A 19,032-nucleotide genomic window follows, 5' to 3' on the forward strand; every position below is an offset into this window, starting at 1 on the left:
AAGGATCAGCCAGTTCCAACCCCCCTGCCATGGGCAGGGACACCTCACACTACAGCAGGTTGCTCAGAGCCACCTCCAGCCTGGCCTTCAAAACCTCCAGGGATCAGGCTTCCACCACCTCCCCTGGGCAACTTGTGCCAGTGTCTCACTACCCTCATGGGGAAGAACTTCTTCCTAATGTCTAATCTAAATCTCCCCTCTTCTTGCTTGGATCCATTCCCCCCAGTCCTATCCCTCCCTGACACCCTAAAAAGTCCCTCCCCAGCTTTCTTGTAGCCCCCTTCAGATACTGGAAGGCCACAGTAGAATATAATAGAATTAACCAAGTTGGAAAAGACCTTCGAGATTATCAAGTCCAACCTATCACCCAACACCATCTCATCAACTAAACCATGGCACCAAGCACCCCATCCAGTCTCTTCCTAAACACTCCAGTGATGGTGACTCCACCACCTCCCTGGGCAGCACATTGCCATAGCCAATCACTCTCTCTGTGTAGAACTTCTTCCTAACCTCCAGCCTAAACCTCCCCTGGCGGTCTCCTCAGAGCCTTCTCTTCTCCAAACTGAACAATCCCAACTCTCTCAGCATGTCCTTACAGGAGAAGAGCTCCAGCCCCCTGCTCATCCTTGTAGCCCTTCTCTGAAATGGCTATAAAATTCCAGCTCCCCATCAGCAGCTCAAGAATAACTCAGGACTTCTAGAACAGATGACAGTGGCCAGTTATGACTTTGCAGTTTCTGCAAACAGAAGATTTGCAAACACAGACAGAGTGCAGTGGTGTCCAAACTAACACTGAACTGCTTTGCTTTGCTTTGCTTTGTCAAGATGAAAGTAAACACTCACTCTGAATCTTTCCACTGAAAACACTCAAGCACACAGCTCCCAGTGAAAGAAAAGTGGGGACAAAGCTGGGCATAAGCTGGCATCAAGCTCTGCCAGCCCACAGCTGGCCCTGTGCTGGGTTGATCTCCAGCAGTGTGGGCAGCAGGAGCAGGGAGGGGATTCTGCCCCTCTGCTGTGCTCTGCTCAGACCCCACCAGCAGTGCTGGGGCAGCTCTGGAGGCCTCAGCACAGCACAGACAGGGACCTGTTGGAGTAGGGCCAGAGGAGGCCATGGAGATGATTCGAGGGCTGGAAGGCCAGGCTGGGAGAGTTGGGGTTGTTTGGCCTAGAGAAGACAAGGCTCCAGGGAGACCTTCTAGTGGCCTTTCAAGACTTAAAGAAAGCTGGGGATAGACTTTTGAGCAGGGCCTGTGGTGACAGGACAAGGGGGGATGGTTTGAAACCAAGAGGGAGATTCGCAGTAGACATAAAAAAAGATACTTGTTTTTTTTTATCCTGAGGGTGGTGAGAGCCTGTCCCAGGTTGCCCAGAGAGGTGGGAGATGCTCTATCCCTCCAGCCCAGGTTGGAGGGTCTTTGAGCAGCCTGTTCTAGTTGCAGATGTCCCTGCTGATTGCAGGGGAGTTGGACTGGATGACCTTGAAAGGTCCTTTCCAACCCAAACCATTCTGTGATTCTATAAATTAAGTGGAGATACCCCTAGAAAACTCCCTCAGCCATCAGATGTACATCTGATGTACATCAGATGTATTAAGGCAGAATCCCACAGCTGGCTTTGCTCATTCTTTATGTCTCATTCCAAGACAAAACTCACAACTGAACCATCTACACCCCATCTATCAGCCCCTAAACAGAATAGAATAGACCAGACCAGACCAGGTTGGAAGAGACCTTCGAGATCATCGAGTTCAACCTATCATCCAACACCACCTAATCAACTAACCCATGGCACCAAGCACCCTATCAAGTCTCCTCCTGAACACTTTCAATGATGGTGACTCCACCACCTCCCTGGGCAGCCCATTCCAATGGGCAATCACTCTCTCCACTCTCTCTGTGTAAAACTTCCTCCTCACCTCCAGCCTAAACCTCCCCTGGCACAGCTTGAGACTGTGCCCTCTTGTTCTGGTGCTGGTTGCCCAGGAGAAGAGACCAACCTCTGCCTGTCTACAACCTCCCTTCAGGTAGTTGTAGACAGCAATGAGTTCTCCCCTGAGCCTCCTCTTCTCCAGGCTAAGCAACCCCAGCTCCCTCAGCCTCTCCTCACAGGGCTGTGCTCCAAGCCCCTCCCCAGCTTTGTTGCCCTTCTCTGGACTCGTTCCAGCAACACAACCTCCTTCCTAAACTGAGGGGCCCAGAACTGGACACAGTACTCGAGGTGTGGCCTAACCAGTGCAGTGTACAGGGGCAGAATGACCTCCCTGCTCCTGCTGGCCACACTGTGCCTGATGCAGGCCAGGATGCCATTGGCCTTCTTGGCCGCCTGGGCACACTGCAGGCTCATGTTCAGCCTACCATGGACCAGTACCCCCAGGTCCCTCTCTGCCTGGTCGCTCTCCAGCCACTCTGACCCCAGAAAGAATGAACACAATCTTAACACCCCCCCACACCCCAAAATATCCCAACCTACCTCTGAAACAAAACTAAACAAAAACCTGCCCAGTGCAACTTAAAATCCAGCCTTGAATGTCACTTGTCTCCCTCCCTCAGCTAACATGAAGATCTAAGATGGCTTTGATAGTGATGAGATCCTCAGCAAGGGAAGCATCCTGACTCATGAGGAGCTGCAAGGCTGAGCTACACCCCGTGAAGTATTTATGGACCAGATGATGTGGACATTTCCAGCACATCAGCCCAGCCTGCTCTGCTGCTCAAGCCTGGCATGTCCCAGGGGCAGGACTTGCCACTTGCCTTTGTTGACCTTCACGAGGTTCCTGCCAACCCCATATCACCCACCTGTCAAGGATACTCTGGACACAGCCCTCCCTCCAGCCTAACTACCAACCACTGTCCCCCAGTTTGAAACCCTTCAACTGGTTTGAAATTGGAGGAGAATTAGATTGGATGTTGGGAACAAGTTCTGCACCATGAGGGTGGTGGAACACTGGAACAGGTTGCCCAGGGAGGTAGTTGAGGGCACATCCCTGGAGATAATCAAGGTCAGGCTCCATGAGGCTCTGAGCACCCTGATCTAGTGGAGGATGTCCCTGATGACTGCATGAAATAGATGATCTTTGGAGGTCCCTTCCAACTCATGGTTTTATTCCTGTCCATGGTTTCATTGTGCCTGCCCATGGCAGGGGGCTTAAAAACAGATGATCCTTGAGGCCCCTTCCAACCCTGACAATTCAATGATTCTGTGACTCCAGAGCTTCCCCAGCACTGCAGGTGGGGTCTCAGCAGAGCACAGCAGAGGGGCAGAATCCCCTCCCTGCCCCTGCTGCACACACTGCTGGGGATCAGCCCAGGACAGAGTTGGCTCTGGGTTGGCATCACTCTGTGCCAGCTCATGTCCAGTTTTGCCCCCACTTTTCTTTCTCTGGGAGCTGTCAGCTTGAATGTTTCTACAAAGCTCTGAGCAACCTGATCTAGTGGAGGATGTCCCTGCTGACTGCAGGGGTGTTGGACTAGATAACCTTTGGAGGTCCCTTCCAATCCAGACCGTTCTGTGACTGTTGAGAACACGCTTCACCCCATCACCCAGCCTCCTACTGAAGTCATTGACTAGCATTGATCACTACTGACCTCTGAGGGACACCCAGCTACCAGCTGGGCTTTGCACTGCTCTCCACCACTTCCAGCTGGCAAGTGCAGTCAATTTTCCACCCACTTATCAGTCCCCAAAGTGGCTATCAAGGTACTGCAGCAGATTGTGGCACAGGTCTCACTGAAGCCGGTCCACACCACACATGTTGCTGCCACCACATCACATTGCCAGCTCTCTCAGAAGGCAAGGAGGGGCAATTTGCCCTGGGGAAGTCCATGCTGGCCACTCCCAGTCACCATCTTGCTCCTTCAAGAAACAGTTTCTGGGAAAAGAAGCCCTGGAGATTTTGTTCCATAGTTCTTCCCAGGAAATAAAGCAAAGCTGCCCAGCCTGCTGCTCCCCAGATGCTTCTTGCAGCTGTCTCTGCAAATGGGTATGGCCTTCACCCAGCCACCAGGAACCTCTCCTGATTGCCACCACCTTGCAAAGATGTCAGAGAGTGACCTCTCTCACTGCATCTCTGGGCTGCCAAGGACCTCACAACTGCAAACATATTTTGAACTCCTCTTGTTTGTTTCCCAGCTGCAGGAGCTCACATCCAGGCACCTGTGACACAGTCCCCTCCAGGATACCCTTGCCCACACGCTTCTTCACTGGTCCAAATGACCTCCACAGAAGCATGGAACTGTTTGGGTTGGAAAAGATCATTGGGTCCAACCAGTCCCTAACTCTACCAAGTCTGGTGCTAAACCATAAAATCACAGAAGGGTTGGAGTTGGAAGGCAGCTTAAAGATCATCATCCAACCCCCCTCCCACTAGATCAGGCTGATCAAAGCCTCATCCAGCCTGGCCTTGAATGCTTCCAGGAATGAGGCATCCACAACTTTCTCTGGACAATCAATTCCTGCCTCATCACCCTCACAGAAGGACCCCACCTCCTTCAGCACCACATCTCTGCACAGTTTAAACACCTCCAGGGATGAGCATTCACCCACCTCCCTGGGGAGCCTGTTCCAGTCTTTGAGAACCCTCCCACTGAAGGTGTTTCTGGTAAAAGCCTGTGTAAACCTTCCCTGCTGCAACCTCAAAGCCACTTCTTATCATCCCATCACTTGCTACTAGAGAGAAGAGACCAACCCCCACCTGATTCCAACCTCCTTTCAGAGAGCCAGAAGGTCTCCCCTCAGCCTCCTTTCCCCAGGCTCAACAACCCCAGGTCCCTCAGCTGCTCCTCCCCAGACCTGTTCTCCTGACCCTTCATTAGCTACATTGCCCTTCTCTGGTTCTCTGGTCCTGCTCCAGCACCTCAATGTCCTTCCTCAAGTGAGGGTAGGAGGAGGGCAAAACCTTTTGCCTCCCCCAGAGGAAACCAGGATTCTGTTAGGCACACTGAGATGCCTGTTTGGAGGCTTCATCTCCTGCTTTTATCTGGCTGCCTCATCCCACCTTCCCCAGCAGGATGGGGAAAAAGCAGCACAAAGAGAAGGAGGGGGTTTCACCTGGGTTGGAAGTGAAGGACAGACAGGATTGTCACTCCCAAAGGCACGACTGAATTCCCAAACACTTCAGCTGGGAGAAATCTGCAGCATGGCTCAGTTCAGACCAGCGGTGGAGATAATAAATGCTGAGCTAACAGAGCCCCTGGCAGCTGCATGCCTAATGAGGGGCTCGAGGAACACCCACACAGGCAGGGACACAGCACATTAATATTCCCTCCCCGTGTCCAGAGACAAAGCCAAGCTACCTGGAGCAATAATTCATCTCCAGGAGCGATTCATCACGGCAAGACGCAAGCCCTGCGCATCCCAGGCTCCTCTCTTGTGTTTCTGTGTTTACAGTGAAGCAAATTATCACTGCTGAAGCCTCTGAGGAGAAAGCAGAGAATTGCTTTGGTTGGAAAAGACCTCGAGAGGGAGTGCTGGAGGGTAAGAAGGGTCTGCAGAGAGACCTGGCCAGGCTGGATCCGTGGGCCAAGGCCGAAGGGATGAGGTTCAACAAGGCCAAGAGCTGGGTGCTGCACTTGGGTCACAATAACCCCAAGGAGGCTTGGGGTAGAGTGGCTGGGAAGCAGCCAGGTGGAAAAGGATCTTGGGGGGGCTGGTTGACAAGCAGCTGAAGATGAGCCAGCAGTGTGTCCAGGTGGCCAAGAAGGCCACCAGCATCTTGGCCCAGATCAAGAACAGTGTGGCTAGCAGAAGTAGGGAAGTGATGGTGCCCCTGTACCAGGGGAAGCTTAGGCTCAAGGGGAGGAGAAAGTTCTTCAGAGACACTGGGATGTGCTGCCCAGGGAGGTGGTGGAGTCACCCTCCCTGGAAGTGCTCAAGAAAGGATTGGATGTGGCACTGGGAGCCATGGTTTAGCTGTCAGGAGGTGTTAGGGATTAGGTAATAGGTTGGACTTGATGATCTCCGAGGTCTGTTCCAACCTGGTTGATTCTGTGATTCTGAACAATTCCAGGCATCACAGCACAGGAAAGAGACTGAGGTCCTGGAGAGTGTCCAGAGATGAGCAACAAGGCTGGAGAGAGGTTTGAAGGGCATCATACAAGGAGTGGCTGAGGGAGCTGTGGTTCTTTAGTCTGGAGAAAAGATGGCTGAGGGAAGATCATAGTGATTACTACAGCAACCTGAAAGGTGGTGGAATGAGGCTGGTGTTGGTCTCTTCTCCCAGGTAACAACACATAGGAGGACAGGAAAGGGGTTTAAGTTGTACCAGGGGAGGTTTAGACTGGACATTAGGAAAAACCTGCTTTGCTGCAAGAGTGGTCAGGAATTGGGCTAGGCCGCCCAGGGAGGTGGTGAAGTCACCATCCCTGGAGGTGTTCAAGAAGCTGTAGATGTGGCACTTCAGGCTATAGTTTAGTGGTCATGGTGGTTGGGTTGCAGTTGGACTCAATGATCTTAAAGATCTTTTCCAACTTTAATGATTCTGTGATCAACCTAATGCCACCACAGCCACTAGTGCCATGGCCACAGATTTCTTGAACACCTCCAGCCATGGGGACTCCACCACCTCCCTGGGCAGCCTCTACCAATCCCTGACCACTCTGGCAGCAAAGAAATTTTCCCTCCTCTCCAACCTAACCCTCCCCTGGCACAATTTCAGGCCATTTCCTCTCCTTCTATAACTTGAGACTAGGGAGAACAACCACATGACTCCAACATCTTTTCATGGAGCTGTAGAGAGCCAGAAGGTCTCCCCTCAGCCTCCTTTTCTCCAGACCATACAACCCCAGGTCCCCTCAGCTGCTCCTCACAATGTTTGTTTCCCAGACCCTTTCCCAGCTTTATTGCCCTTCTCTGGACATGCTCCAACCCTTCAATGTCCTTCTTGGAGTGAGCAGCCCCAAACTGCACCCAGTACTCAAGGTGTGGCCTGCCCAGTGCCCAGTACAGTGGCACAATCACTTCTCTGGTCCAGTTGGCCACACCACTACTGATCCAGGCCAGACATGCAGCAAATTCTGAGCACCTGAAGGAGAAATTGTGTTAACAGAAAAGCCTCCATTTCCAAAGAGGGACTTCAGAGGCTGGAATGTAACAAGGTCATTAAAATGAGAAACAGCCTTCTAATGAGTTGAGGGTCTGCTGTTAGCTCCTTTCCAGCAGGTAAAGTTGGTTCTTCAAAGAGAAGAGGGAGCAAGGTGCCGCTTCAAAGAGGCAATTAAAAGCACTACCTACAGCCAAGGCAGAGCCATCAGAAAGAATTTTCATCACCAAGTGCCCAACAGCTTCCAGTTCAGAGACTTCTGGAGGTGGGGGACTTCCCAGAATGACACCAAAGCCTGGATTTTCCTTTTCCAAGCAAAACCGCTCTGAACGCACAAAGTGGCCCCGGCTAAAGGCAGGGCAAAAGCCACATCTGGAATCCAGTAACTGAAGTATTTCTCTGCCTGCAGCATCTAAAATGATCTCCATCAGCCTTCTGACTTCAGACCTTGGAGTGCTGCTGGGCAGCAAGTTCTGCAGGGGACAGCAATGTGCCCTTGTGGCCAAGAGAGCCAATGGCATCCTGGGCTGCAGCAAGAGAAGTGTGGCCAGCAGGGCCAGGGAGGTTCTTCTGCCCCTCTGCTCTGCCCTGGGGAGACCACAGCTGCAATCCTGTGTCCAGTTCTGGGCTCCCCAGCTCAAGAGAGACAGAGACCTGCTGGAGATAATCCCAGGGAGAGCCACAAGGGTGCTTAGGGGACTTGAGCATCTGCCCTGTGAAGAGAGACTGAGAGCCCTGGGGCTGTTTAGTGTGGAGAAGAGAAGGCTGAGAGGGGATCTGATCACAGTCTCTCAGTCTCTGAGGGGTGGGTGTCAAGTGGAGGGGGACAAGCTCTTATGGGTGCTGCACTGCAATAAGCCAAGGACCAATGGATACAAACTTAAACATATAAGGTTTCAGCTCAACATGAGGAGAAACTTCTTGACAGAGCCCTGGAACAGGCTGCCCAGAGAGGTTGTGGAATCTCCTTCTCTGGAGACTTTCCAAACCCACCTGGATGCCTTCCTGTGTGGACCACCCTATAGGTGATGCTGCTTTGGCAGGGGGGTTGAACTAGATGATCTCTGAAGGTCCCTTCCAACCTCTAAGATTCTGTGATTCCATGTCCAACCAGTGTTGCCTGAGATCTCACACTCTTGCTTTGACAAGAGACAACTGAAGAAATTAAGAAGCTGACAGTAAGCATAAAACTCACTTCCATTTCATTTATGATCACACCCTCCACTCTCCCAAAGTCCTTCAGCTGCCTTTTCTGCTGCTCTGTCAAAGGTGAGGGCTGGGCCAGCCACTGGCAAGTGCCTGATGCTCTCTGTGACCCACTCTGCACCCCAAAGGGAAGAGTAAGGGAATAAGGGAGGGAAACTGATGGGTTGGGAAAGAAACTAAACCAGCTGGGATGGAAGTAAGAACAATGAAATGAAAAAGATACAGAGAGATCCAAACCAACATCATGGGTGTGGGGCAGGCTGTGGCTGCAGTCTGCCTGGACTTCAGCAAGGCCTTTGCCACCGTCCCCCACAGCAAACTCCTGGCCAAGCTGTCAGCCCCTGGCTTGGACAGCAGCACTCTGTGCTGGGGGAGGAACTGGCTGGAGGCTGAGCCCAGAGAGTGGTGGTGAATGGTGCCACAGCCAGCTGGCAGCCAGGCACTAGTGGTGTCCCCCAGGGCTCAGTGCTGGGCCCCAGCCTGTTCAATATCTTTATTGATGATCTGGATGAGGGCATTGAGTCCATCAGCAGTCAGTTTGCAGATGACACCAAGCTGGGGGCAGGAGTTGAGCTGGTAGAGGGTAGGAGAGCTCTGCAGAGGGACCTTGCCAGGCTGGGCAGATGGGCAGAGTCCAGGGGCATGAGACAGAACACATCCAAGTGCCAGGTGCTGCACATTGGCCACAACAACCCCAGGCTGTGCTACAGGCTGGGGTCAGAGTGGCTGGAGAGCAGCCAGGCAGAGAGGGACCTGGGGGTACTGGTCCATGGTAGGCTGAACATGAGCCAGCAGCGTGCCCAGGTGGCCAAGAAGGCCAATGGCATCCTGGCCTGCATCAGGAGCAGTGTGGCCAGCAGGAGCAGGGAGGTCATTCTGCCCTGTACTCAGGACTGGTTAGGCCACACCTTGAGTGCTGTGTCCAGTTCTGGGCCCCTCAGGTGAAGAAGGACACTGAGATGCTGGAAGGTGTCCAGAGAAGGGCAACAAAGCTGGGGAGGGGTCTGGAGCACAGCCCTGTGAGGAGAGGCTGAGGGAGCTGGGGTTGCTTAGCCTGCAGAAGAGGAGGCTCAGGGGAGACCTTATTGCTGTCTACAACTACCTAAAGGGAGGTTGTAGCCAGGTGGGGGTTGGTCTCTTCTCCCAGGCAACCTGTGACAGAACAAGAGGACACAGTCTCAAGCTGTGCCAGGGGAGGTTTAGGCTAGAAGTTAGGAGGAAGTTCTTCATAGAGAACCCATTGGAATGGGCTGCCCAGGGGGGTGGTGGAGTCACCATCACTGGAGTTGTTTAAGAGAAGACTGGATGGGGTGCTTGGTGCCATGGGTTAGTTGATGAGATGATGTTGGGTGATAAGTTGGACTCGATGATCTCAAAAGTCTTTTCCAACCTGGTTAATTCTATTCTATTGTATTTCTATTCTATCCAACCCAGCTCCTGATGGCAATGATGTCATCACTGAGGCTGTGAGCAGGCACTGGGGCCATACCAGACTGCACTCAGCAACAGATGGGAATCACAGAATGGTTTAGGCTAGAAGGGACCTTAAAGATCATCTAGTTCCAAACCCTCGCCATGGGTAGGGACACCTTGACTAGCCCAGGTCTCATCCAATCTGGCCCTGACCACCTCCAAGGAGGGGTATCCATGACCTCCCTGGACAACCTGTTCCAGTGTCTCTCCACCTTTACTATAAAGAATTTCTTTCTTATGTCCCTGAGCAGCAGTAGATGGATCTGAGATTGACCCTCAGCAGCCAAGCAAAGCTTTAGGAGTCCTCCTTTATTGTCCACCTTCTTCACTTCTCTGCTGTGTTTCAGCTCCTTGCTCAGCCTTGAGGGAATTCTGCTGTAATTCCTGATCTTACCACACAAGATGCTTTGTTCCTCAGCTTTCTTGGAAGTCCTCTGCAGAGAAAAGCTAAGCTATAACCATCAATCCAGGCATATTTCCCCTTCCTGGCTGCTTCCCAAGGGATTCTGCCCACCAACTGCACCACCAAGCTGAACTCATGACAGCACGTCTCCAGGTCCTGAAGTCAATTTGTGGTCAGAGAAACCCAAGCTGCAACTAGTCTGGACAGGACTCCTCACAAGGAGTTAGGAATACCCAGCTCCCCTCCCACGACAAGTATGGACAATTTGCAGTTCTTACACCACAAGCATCTCCAGACAGTGTGAACGTGGCCTCCAGGCCAAGACTTTTACCAAGAGCACACAAACAGGAGCAGTGTTGGGTAGGCTGAGTTCCCATCAGCTGGGAAAACAAGAGAGCCAGGACAACAAACTCAAAACCACCCTCACAAGGTCACCCACAGCCTAATTATTTGCCCACAATCAAGCTCTCTGACCCACCATGAGAAACCAGTGACGTTCCCTGCTTGGGAATGGACTCAAAGAGGCCTGCCTGATCTCAGCAGATGCCTGAAGGACATCTTTAAAACTCTTCAGGCACAGATGTGAGCAAACTCTTTGCTTGCTGAGTCAGGAAATGAGGTTGTCCTCCCTGCAGGGCACTGTGCTTGCAGCTCAGGCCAAGCCATCACAGTGTCACTAAGGTTGGAAGAGACCTCAATGATTATCAGGTCCAACCTGTCACCACAGACCTCATGACTAGACCATGGCACCAAGTGCCACATCCAATCCCCTCTTGAACACCTCCAGGGATGGTGACTCCACCACCTCCCTGGGCAGCACATTCCAATGACAAATGACTCTCTCAGTGTAGAACTTTCTCCTCACCTCGAGTCTAAACTTCCCCTGGTGCAGCTTGAGACTGTGTCCTCTTGTTCTGGTGCTGGTTGCTAGAGAGAAGAGACCAACCCCTTCCTGGCTACAACCACCCTTCAGGTAGTTGTAGAGAGCAATGAGGTCTCCCCTGAGCCTCCTCTTCTCCAGGCTAAACAATCCCAGCTCCCTCAGCCTCTCCTCGTAGGGCTTGTGCTCAAGGCCTCTCCCCAGCCATCCCTCACTTCTACTCACCTCAGAGGACACAGTCTCATCCTGCAGCTGGAGAGGTAACTGAGTGCTAGCTCTTGCCACCATCAAAGTACTTGCAAATGATAAAGAACATAGAATGGCTCAGATTGGAAGGGATCTCAGAGAGTATCTCCTTCAACCTCCCTACCAGGGGCAGGGACACTTCTCAACTAGACTCAGCTGCTCAAGGCTTCATCCAACTTGGCCTTGAACACCTCCAAAGAGGAGGCATCCACAGCCTCCCTGGGCAGTCTATTCCAGAGTCTCACCACCCTCACTGGAAAGAATTTCTTCCTCATCTGCAGACTCCATCTCCTCTCTTCCAGCTTCAATCCTTGTCCTGTCCCTAGAAGCACTTGTCAAAAGTCCCTCCCCAGCTCTTCTGTAGCCCCTTTCAGGTACTGGCAGGCTGCTCTAAGGTCTCCCTGGAGCTTTCTCTTCCCCAGGCTGAGCAACCCCAGCTCCCTCAGCCTATCCTCATAGCAGAGATTCTCCAGCCCCCTGATCATTTTTATGGCCCTCCTGTGGACCTGCTCTATCATGTCCATGTCACAGAATCACAGAATTGTCAGGGTTGGAAGGGACCTCAAAGATCAGCCACTTCCAACCTTCCTGCCATGGGCAGGGACACCTCACACTAGAGCAGGTTGCTCAGAGCCACCTCCAGCCTGGCTTTCAACACCTCCAGGGATGTGGCTTCCACCACCTCCCTGGGCAACCTGTGCCAGGCTCTCACACCCTCATGAGGAAGAACTTCTTCCTAACATCCAATCTCAATCTCCCCATTTCTACTTTTGCTCCATTCCCCCCACCTCCTTGACACCTTAAGAAGTCCCTCCCCAGCTTTCTTGTAGCCCCCTTCAGACACTGGAAGGCCACAAGAAGGTCCCCTCAGAGCCTTCTCTTGTCCAGACTGCACAAGTCTCTCAGCCTGTCCTCACAGGACACGTCCCTTCTCATGTTGAGGGCTCCCCAGCCACCACTAAACAGCAAGCAGTGCACTCACCACAAATCACATTACTGTGCAGTTTGGGATTAGGATGAGTTGCCACTAGCAACAGAGCCCCAAAACAAAATAAATCAATCAATTCTGTCACTAAATATAGAGAGAATTCTTGTAACCTCAAAGCTAGTCAATGCTTTCAGCACTTTGTCTGGGCAAAGTATTAGCAGTGCAGCATGTGATCAGAGAAACATGACAGCCAGACACAAAACACTGCTCAAACAATGGGGTTCTCTCTTTAGGAGATGAAAAAACCAGCCAGAAAAACAAAACAAGAACAAGCAGGAAGCTGCTGGGGAGGGGGAACGTTGCCTTCAGCCCCTTCAAAATCAAAGTGTTGTTTGGATAGCATCAGGGTTTGCAGTAAGTCTGATTCAGCAGGTCCAGAGGAGGGCCACAAATATGATCAGGGGGTTGGAGAGGCTCTGCTCTGAGGCCAGGCTGAGGGAGCTGGGGGTGTTCAGCCTGGAGAAGAGAAGGCTCCAGGGAGACCTAATAGCAGCCTGCCAGTACCGGAAGGGGGCTACAAGAATGATGGAGAGACACTGTTTGCAAAAGCCTCTGGTAAGGGGCAATGGCTTCAAACTAGAGCAGAGCAGATTTAGATTGGAGGTGAGGAACAAGTTCTGCACCATGAGGGTGGTGGAACACTGGAACAGGTTGCCCAGGGAGGTGGTTGTGGCCCCATCCCTGGAGATATCCACGGTGAGGCTGGACAGGGCTCTGGGCAACCTGAGCTAGCTGAGGATGTCCCTGCTGAGTGCAGAGTTTTGGTTTTTAATCTAAGCAAACACTAAGGAGAGGCAATTTAGACAAATAAAGGCACTTTCCTGTACCTTACCCAAAACCAGATTCATCATCTTAAAGATATTTCCCACTCAGAAAATGCAGAAGGGGTACCAGGAGTCCCTAGAAAACAGCAATTTAGGGAGTTTATTACATCCCCATTTATTTTGGACTCTATGATCTCAAAGGTTTCTGCCAACCTGGTTAATTCTATTCTATTTAACAGTTCTCTGAATGAATACTCCCAGAATCCCAGCATGGTATTGGTAGGAAGGGACCTCTAGGGCTCATACAGTCCAAACCCACTCCTAAAGCAGGGTCACCCCCAGCAGCTTGCCCAGCAGCACCATGGCCAGGGGGGGTTGGAAGCTCTCCACACAAGGAGACTCCACAACCTCTCTGGACAGCCTGCTCCAGGCCTCCACCACCCTCACAACAAACAACTTTCTCCTCATATTCAGATGGAACCTCATGGGTTCCAGTTTGTGCCCCTTGGCCTGTCCCTGGGCAGCACTCAGCAGATGCCAGCCCCATCCTCTTGCCCCCCACAGCTCCTTCAGCTCTTGCTGAGCATTGCTCAGCTCCCCTCTGGGGCTGCTCTTCTGCAGGCTCTCAGCCCCAGGGCTCTCAGCCTTTGCTCCTCACAGAGCTGCTCCAGGACCCTCAGTATCTTCCCAGCTTCCACTGGACTCTCTCCAGAAATTCCCTGTTTCTCATGAGCTGGAGAGCCCAGAACTGGACACTCTGTGACCTCCCTAGAGCAGAGTAGAGGTGGGAGGAGAACCTCCCTTGACCTGATGGCCACATTCTTACTAATGTCCCTCAGGAGACCATTTAACTTCCTGGGCACAAGGGCTCATTCCTAGGTCACGGTGAACTTGTCAACCACCACTCCAGGTCCTTCTCCAGGGAGCTGCTTTCCAGCAGGTTATCCTCAAACCGCTGCTTGGGCAAGAATAAAGTCATAAAAGGGTTTGGGTTGAGTCTTTAAAAGGTCACCCAGTCCAACCTCCCTGCAGTCAGCAGGGACATCCCCAACTACAGTGTCCAGTTCTGGGCCCCTCAGTTTAAGAAGGGCATAGAGACACTTGAACGTGTCCAGAGAAGGGCAATGAGGCTGGGGAGAGGCCTTGAGCACAGCCCTGTGAGGAGAGGCTGAGGGAGCTGGGGTTGTTTAGCCTGGAGAAGAGAAGGATCAGGGGTGACCTCATTGCCCTCTACAACTACCTGAAAGGTGGTTGTAGCCAGGAAGGGGTTGGTCTCTTCTCCCAGGCAACCTGTGACAGAACAAGAGGACACAGTCTCAAGCTGTGCCAGGGGAGGTTTAGGCTGAAGGTGAGGAAAAAGTTCTTCACCAAGCAAGTGGTTCGCATTTGGAATGTGCTGCCCAGGGAGGTGGTGGAGTCACCATCCCTGGAGGTGTTCAAGAGGGGATTGGATGTGGCACTTGGTGCCATGGTCTAGTCATGAGGTCTGTGGCAACAGGTTGGACTCGATGATCTTCAAGGTCTCTTCCAACCTTGGTGATACTGTGGTACAGCAAGATGCTCAGAGTCCCCAACAACCTGGCCTAGAATGGTTCCAAGGATGGGGCATCTCCCACCTCTCTGGGAAACATGGGCCAGCATTTCACCACCCTCAGGGATTAAAAACAAAAATTCTTGTTGTATCTAAGGATCCAGGAGAGAGATTTCATCATCCATACAGCTTCCTATCACCCTGGGATCTGCAGAATGATTTGTAGCTGACAGCAACCACCTTGGAGTGCTGGGTTTTTTTCACTTTTCCTTACCTGTCACATTTCAGGAATCTTGACAATGCCACCCAGGTTTATTGCAAAGCCTCTTCTCATTTTTATTTCCTTCTTTTCATACAGACATCTCATTTTTAAATGATGCCCTTCACAAGGTTTCATTGTCATTAAGTCAAATGCTGTAGTTTAATGCAGTTGACAAGGAGTAAGAATTACCATAATGGGTTTCTCCTCAAGGCACTGTCTTAAGCACATGCTGTATAGAATCACAGAATGGTCTGGGGTGGAAGGGACCTCCAATGGTCATCCAGTCCAAACCACTCTGCACTCAGCAGGGACATTCCCAACTACATCAGGCTGCCCAGAGCCCTGTCCAGCCTCACCTTCAATATCTCCAGGGATGGGGCCCAAACCACTTCCCTGGGCAACCTGTGCCAGTGTTCTACCACCCTCATAGTAAAGAACTCCTTCCTGATATCCAATCTAAATCTGCTGTTCTCTGGTTTGAAGCCATTGCCTCTCATCCTGTCCCTGCAGGCCTTTGCAAACAGTCTCTCTCCATCCTTCCTGTAGCCCCTTTCAGGTACTGGCAGGCTGCTATTAGGTCTCCCTGGAGCCTTCTCTTCTCCAGGCTGAACACCCCCAGCTCCCTCAGCCTGGCCTCCTAGCAGAGCCTCTCCAACCCTCTGATCCTCTGGACCTGCTCCATCAGCTCCATGTCCTTCCTGTATTGAGGGCTCTGAAGCTGGACACAGCACTGCAGGTGAGGTCTCCCCAGAGCAGAGGGGCAGGATCCCCTCTCTCCGTCTCTGGCCACACTGCTTTTGATGCAGGCTGCCCTTGGCCTTCTGAGCTGCCAGCTCACAGAGCCTGCTCACGCCCAGCTTCTCGTCCACGTCCTGAGCTCTTTTACCAGGTCAATAAAATTCTACAGTTCACTGCAAATTTGTCCTGCAATTTCCAAAAGATTTCTAGGTATATCCCAGGTTAAGTCTTTGCAAGGTTCTGGAGCAAGACAATGATCTGCAGCTGAAAAACATTTAGCTCTACTTTTCACATAAGGTGCAGACCTTCAGCACAGATCCCCAGATTGCATTGGGTTGGAAGGGACCCTCAAAGGCCATCTTGTCCAACCCCCCTGCATTCAGCAGGGACACCTCCAACTAGAACTCTGTTCCACCTCTAACTGGTGGATTAATGCAACAGGTTGCCAAGGGAAGTGGTTGAGGCCCCATCCCTGGAGATATTCAAGGTGAGGCTGGGCAGGGCTCTAGGGCAACCTGAGCTAGTGGAGGATGTCCCTGCTGACTGCAGAGGGGGTTGGACTGGATGACTAGAGAGTCCAATGGAGAGCTACCAGGATGCTGAAGGGACTGGAGCGTGTGCCCTGTGAGGAGAGGCTGAGAACCCTGGGGGTGGTTAGTCTGGAGAAGACTGAGAGGGGATTTAATAAATGTTTATAAATACCTGACAGCTGGGGGTCAAGGAGGAGGGGACAGGCTCTGCTCAGTCATGCCCTGGGATAGGACAAGGGGCAATGGATATAAACTCCAGCACAGGAGGTTCCACCTCAACATGAAGAGGAACTTCTTCACTGGGAGGGTCACAGAGCCCTGGAGCAGGCTGCCCAGAGAGGTTGTGGAGTCTCCTTCTCTGGAGACTTTCAATCCCCATCTGGATGTGTTCCTGTGTGACCTGTGCTGGATTCTATGGTCCTGCTCTGGCAGGGATTTGGGCTTGATGATCTTGCCAACCCAGACTAATCTATGATTCTAAACCAGGCTGCCCAGGGCCACATCAAGTCTGATCCTCAATGTCTCCAATAGCTGGGTCTCAACCACATCCCTGTGGCCTGCTCCAGCATCTCACTGTGAAGAACTTCCTCCTGATGTCCTAATGGGCAGTATTTGAGGAGGACTCTGTCCCTTCTGTCTTCCAACCTGGAGCAGGTTGCCCAGGGAAGCTGTGGATGCCTCCTCCCTAGAGGCGCTCAAGACCAGGCTGGATGAGGCTTTGAGCAATCTAATCTAGTGGGTGATGTCCCTGCCCATGGCAGAGGTTTGGAACTAGATGATCTTTAAGGTCCTTCCAACTGAAGCCATTCTATGAATACTCCAGTGTTCCACTGCTCTAACAGGTTGTGGATGACATACCATGGAAAACCCAACTCTTTCTCCCACTGTGATTGTGTCTTCTAAACAAGCAATGAAAAAGTTGCCCAGCTCCCAGCTATTCAGCTCATGTACACTGTCCCTGGGCCAGGTGGGACTCAGAAGAAGCAATGAAGGAGACACTGAAGCAGAATGATGCTTGTTGTCTGGGGTGCCATTGTTGAAACACCAAGAGAAGGAATAGATCCCTAGAATCTTCTTACCACGTCCATGCCACCAGGGCACTGCCTATCCTTTTTCTTCTGAGAACCACCAGTCATTCCCAGTTCTGCTTTGATCATTCCTTACCCAGAGAAGGACAAGTCAGAGCCCACCCCATCACTGAACTCAAGTCTAATGCCAAGCAGGCTCCTGGAAAGGATCTTTGGAAGACTACAAGAAGCATTTTCTTCGTGCCACTGCTTCTCCTTGATCTTGCTTCAGCTGCTGCAAACACCTCAGACCACAAAAATCAACAGAGAATGATGTTGCCCAAGGGCAAACACAGCACAGGTGCTAAGCTGGGAGTGAAGAATCAGAATTTAGTGTAGCTCTGTTGGATATTTATTGATGAATTTGGCCACTCGCTCCAAGGAGGACACTGAGGGACTGGAGCATGTCCAGAAGCTGGTGAGGAGCAGCTGGGGGAACTGGGATTGTTGAGCCTGGAGAAGAGAAGGCTCAGGGGAAACTTCATTGCTTTCTACAACTCCTTGAAGGGAGGTTAGAGCCATGCAGAGGTCTCTTCTCCCAAGGAATGAGCCGTAAGACAAGAGGAAATGGCCTCAAATCATGCCAAGGGAGGTTTAGGTTGGACACGAGGAACAATTTCTTCCCCCAAAGGGTTGTCAAGCCTTGGCCCAGGCTGCCCAGGGAAACAGGGGAGTCCCCATCCCTGGAAGCATTGAAAAGCTGTGGAGATGTGATGCTGAGGGACATGGTTTAGCAGTGACCTGGCAGTGCTGGGTTAATATAGTTGGACTTGACGAGCTTAAAGGTCTCTTCCACCCAAACCAGCATTTTTGGAGAGCAGAGTATCATACAGTGAGACTATTTTTGCTGAATGAAAAGCCAGAGTAAAAGCAGAAGCCAGGTGCTAACAGGTCACCTCTGGCCTGGCAGTTGGCCAGCACAGCAAGGTGAAGGCAAAGCACATTTCAAACATCCAGTTAGCTATGTCAACAAAATTGGGCCCAGCCCTACTCCAGCATGACAATAAACTAAGCTGCTCCATTCCCTGGGACTCAGCTCTGGTCAGGCCACACCTCCAGTGCTGTGTCCAGCTTTGGGCACCTCAATACAGGAGAGATGTGGAGGTGCTGGAGCCAGTGCAGAGGAGGGCAAGGAAGCTGGGAAGAGCCTGGAGAAGTAATATGATGAAGAGCAACTGAAAGAGCTGGGGATGGTTAGTTGGGAGAAGAGGAGGCTGAGGGGAGACCTCATTGCTGTCTACAGCTACCTGAAAGGAGGTTGTGGAGAGGCTGCTGCTGGTCTCTTCTCACAGGTAGTTAGTGATAGAACAAGAAGGAATGGCCTCCAGCTGCCACTGGGTAGGTTTAGACTGGACAGTAGGAAACATTTTTTCAAGGCAAGAGTGGTCAGGCACTGGAATGTGCTGGGCAGGGAGGGGGTTGAGTCCCCAACCCTGGATGTGTTGTTAAAGGTGGTTTGGATGTGGTGTTTGAGAATATGGTTTGGGGGTGACCTTTGTAGAGCAGGGTTCTGGGTTGGACTTGGTGAGGGTCTTTTCCAAGCTGAATGTTTCTGTGACATAGAAAGAAACACAACTTCAACAGATACAATTGGACAGCAGGGAGATGCATTTGCTCAAATAAGAGTGGAGTGTTTGGATGTGTCTGCATTCCCAAGAACATCTGGAACACATTGCCCAGGGAGGTGGTGGAGTCACCATCCCTGGAGGTGTTCAAGGAAAGTGTGGACATGGCACCTGGGGCTGTGGTTTAATGGCCATAGTGGTTGTAGCCAGGAGGGAGCTGGTCTCTTCTCTCAAGCAACCAGAACAAGAGGACACAGTCTCAGGCTGTGCCAGGGGAAGTTTAGGCTGGAGGTGAGGAGAAAGTTCTTCACCGAGAGAGTTGTTCGCCATTGGAATG

General features: G+C 51.8%; 1 protein-coding gene across 4 annotated transcripts in view; it reads right to left on the minus strand.

Annotated features, from left to right (window-relative positions):
* FCHSD2 (FCH and double SH3 domains 2) overlaps positions 1-19,032 on the minus strand; it is a 227,818-nt gene that overhangs the window by 171,620 nt on the left and 37,166 nt on the right. For 2 of the 4 annotated variants that reach the window (XM_054164634.1, XM_054164633.1), the window contains exon 1: positions 5,298-5,322. The exons of the other annotated variants lie outside the window; for them this stretch is intronic. In XM_054164634.1, coding sequence (XP_054020609.1) covers positions 5,298-5,314 — 17 coding nt within the window. In that variant the 5' untranslated portion in view covers positions 5,315-5,322. Of the gene's footprint in view, positions 1-5,297; positions 5,323-19,032 lie in introns of those variants that run through there. 4 annotated transcript variants of the gene reach the window in all.

Source organism: Dryobates pubescens, chromosome 10 (assembly GCF_014839835.1).
Source record: "Dryobates pubescens isolate bDryPub1 chromosome 10, bDryPub1.pri, whole genome shotgun sequence".
In the NCBI taxonomy this organism is placed as follows: domain Eukaryota; kingdom Metazoa; phylum Chordata; class Aves; order Piciformes; family Picidae; genus Dryobates; species Dryobates pubescens.